Source organism: Montipora foliosa, unplaced genomic scaffold (assembly GCF_036669935.1).
Source record: "Montipora foliosa isolate CH-2021 unplaced genomic scaffold, ASM3666993v2 scaffold_426, whole genome shotgun sequence".
Taxonomy (NCBI): Eukaryota; Metazoa; Cnidaria; class Anthozoa; order Scleractinia; family Acroporidae; genus Montipora; species Montipora foliosa.
In genome coordinates, this window is record NW_027179730.1 from 60,001 (window position 1) to 62,500 (window position 2,500).

Genomic DNA, 2,500 nt, shown 5'->3' on the forward strand with positions numbered 1-2,500 from the left:
AAAAACTGACATCAATTTGTTAAGTTTCAAGTTCTCCATGACCGCTGAATAAAAATACTGAGGACGCATTTTTACAGCGTTAACCTCCATCTGAAGTGAATATATTCACAAATACCGGCAGGAAGGTGCCTGGAATTGAAAACTAAACAATAGACAGAGTAGTTAACAAGTCATCTTCTCGCTAGAATTTATGAATATATTTACTTAAGATGCAGGCTAGCCTTGTAAAAATGCGTCCTCGGTGATTTTATTCAGCGGTCATTGAAAGTGGACCATTAAAAAAATGTCTCTTAAAGACAAATTCAAACGACTTCAACGGGATGAAATTGTTCTTTACTTCTCACAGAAGCATCATCGTGTTTTTTTTGTTTTTTAATATACAGTTTGTTTCTTAATATATCGATAAACCACAGTGGTCCAGTCTTTAAGTGACAGTGACATATGGATGTTTAGTTGTTGAACTTCTCAGCTTGCAGCAAAGATGACAAGAGATACTCTTCAGTCCGTGAGTAAAAATCCATTACCGTCGCTAAAAGTTGAAAAGACGATTCTATTTTTCAACTTTCCCTTAATTTCTCTTACATTATGGAGCACCATTATTGTAATCTAATATTCTAAAAAGCGTCAACTACAAAAACGCTGTAAAACGACTATTTAAAACATTTTTACAAGTACATACACATCACTTTTGGTGGAAAGATTTGCTGCATCTCCAAAGAGGATCTCTGGTGCCGTCCATTTAACCGGTACACAGCCCTAGAAGACAACAGCATATTCATTTGCAGATGAAAAAGGGAAAGTCAGAGAATGGTCACAGCAATGTGAAATGGAACCTATTAACATTGTAACCCACCTTTTTGGCATTGCCATGTCCATATTTGAAGTTCTGGTACGATAATCCAAAATCCGTCACCTTACACACATAGTTCTTATCTAGGAGGACGTTTCGTGCTGCTAGATCACGGTGAATAATCTACGAACATGAAAAAACCAATATTAAGCACAGGTTCCAGAGGAGAAGTGCTTGTCGTTGGATCATCAAAACCCATCGAAAACCTCTAAAAAAATTGGTTATTTTGATCGCGTTACACTTTCGTTACGTATTCTATATACCGCAAACCAAGAGACTGCGGGCTCACAAGATCGGTTTACCTTATTAAAGGAAATTAATGCGAATCGTTAAAATTCGCGTTAATTTAGGTCGCGGTAATTACATTAATCGTTATTTCCCGCGACATTAATAAAGTGCAACATTAATTTCGGGGCTCTTTCCATTCTTTTAACCCTAATTTTGAAACCTTTTTAGACATTCATCACTCGTAAAATACAATAAAATGAGGTACAAGCTCTCTTTCTTTCCGTTAACCCCTACATTTATTAGAATTTTAAGGACTGTTTTGTTGACCATAGGTCTTAGTTTTGTTCAGCGATATTTTTTGCATCCAGTGTTAAATAAATTTGTTTCATAGGTCACCACCAACTGTGTCTTAATCGCGTTAATTTCCCTTATTGTAAAATTCTACCTCATCCTTGGCGTTAATTTCTTCATTAGAAAGTCGTCTGACATTAAATTCGCGTTAAATTAAGTCGCGTTAATCTCTGATACCTTAATTTCATGGAGCGTTAATATCCTATAATACGGTACTCGGCTCTTCGTGCCTTACAAAAATTTGGTTTTATCAACGGAGTTGATAATGTCAATTGGCCACCGTACAGAGATTCTGAAAGCTGACGTTTCGAGCGTTAGCCCTTCGTCAGAGCGAATCGCTCTGACGAAGGGCTAACGCTCGAAACGTCAGCTTTCAGAATCTCTGTACGGTGGCCAATTGACATTATCAACTCCGTTGATAAAACCAAATTTTTGTATACTACTTCCCCACCGACGCAGCACCACAGTTTCTTTAGAAACTACCCCTTCATTCTTTCTTCGTGCCTTAGCCTTGCCTCGGTCGCCGTTCGGGCTACGTGCTATGCACTAAAAAGGATATGGCTTGCGGTTGTTGAGTTTTAAAATGACGAACAACAAAGTCGATCTGGTTCAGATAAGAAGGAAAGAAATCGATCACAGTACATTCCTAAAGATCCCATTGGGCTAATTAATCGTGGTAAGCGACAAGGATATACATTTTTGAAGGTAAGAGGTTAAATAAGTAATTCATTTATTCGCGCTAAACTCCTCTGGATTCTGTGTCTTAAGTCGTCATAGGGACATGGTTATACAAACGTTGGCCGTGTAGCACTTATATTTTAAACAGAGTTAACTGAATAGAGGGTAATGTGAAGTGCTAGATTTCTATCCCATATGAACCATGTGAGCCGTTAGCCCTACTGATGGAAATGGGCCCACACAAGGACAGAGAAAAACTCTGACCAGGGTGGGAATTGAACCCACGACCTTCGGGTTAGATCTCCGCCGCTCTACCGACTGAGCTACAAGGTCAGACGGGATAATGTAAATGTATAAACGTAACCTTTCCTTGTACTTGTACATGTTCATTGC

The 2,500-nt window shown here is 38.5% G+C and overlaps 1 protein-coding gene across 1 annotated transcript in view; it reads right to left on the minus strand.

Moving 5' to 3' along the window:
* LOC137988756 (tyrosine kinase receptor Cad96Ca-like) overlaps positions 1 to 2,500 on the minus strand; it is a 46,077-nt gene that overhangs the window by 22,463 nt on the left and 21,114 nt on the right. Inside the window, exons 4-5 of the mRNA XM_068834716.1 lie at positions 854 to 973; positions 680 to 756 (exon numbers count right to left, since the gene is read on the minus strand). Of these exons, the coding sequence (XP_068690817.1) occupies positions 680 to 756; positions 854 to 973 (197 nt within the window). The remainder of the gene's footprint in view (positions 1 to 679; positions 757 to 853; positions 974 to 2,500) is intronic.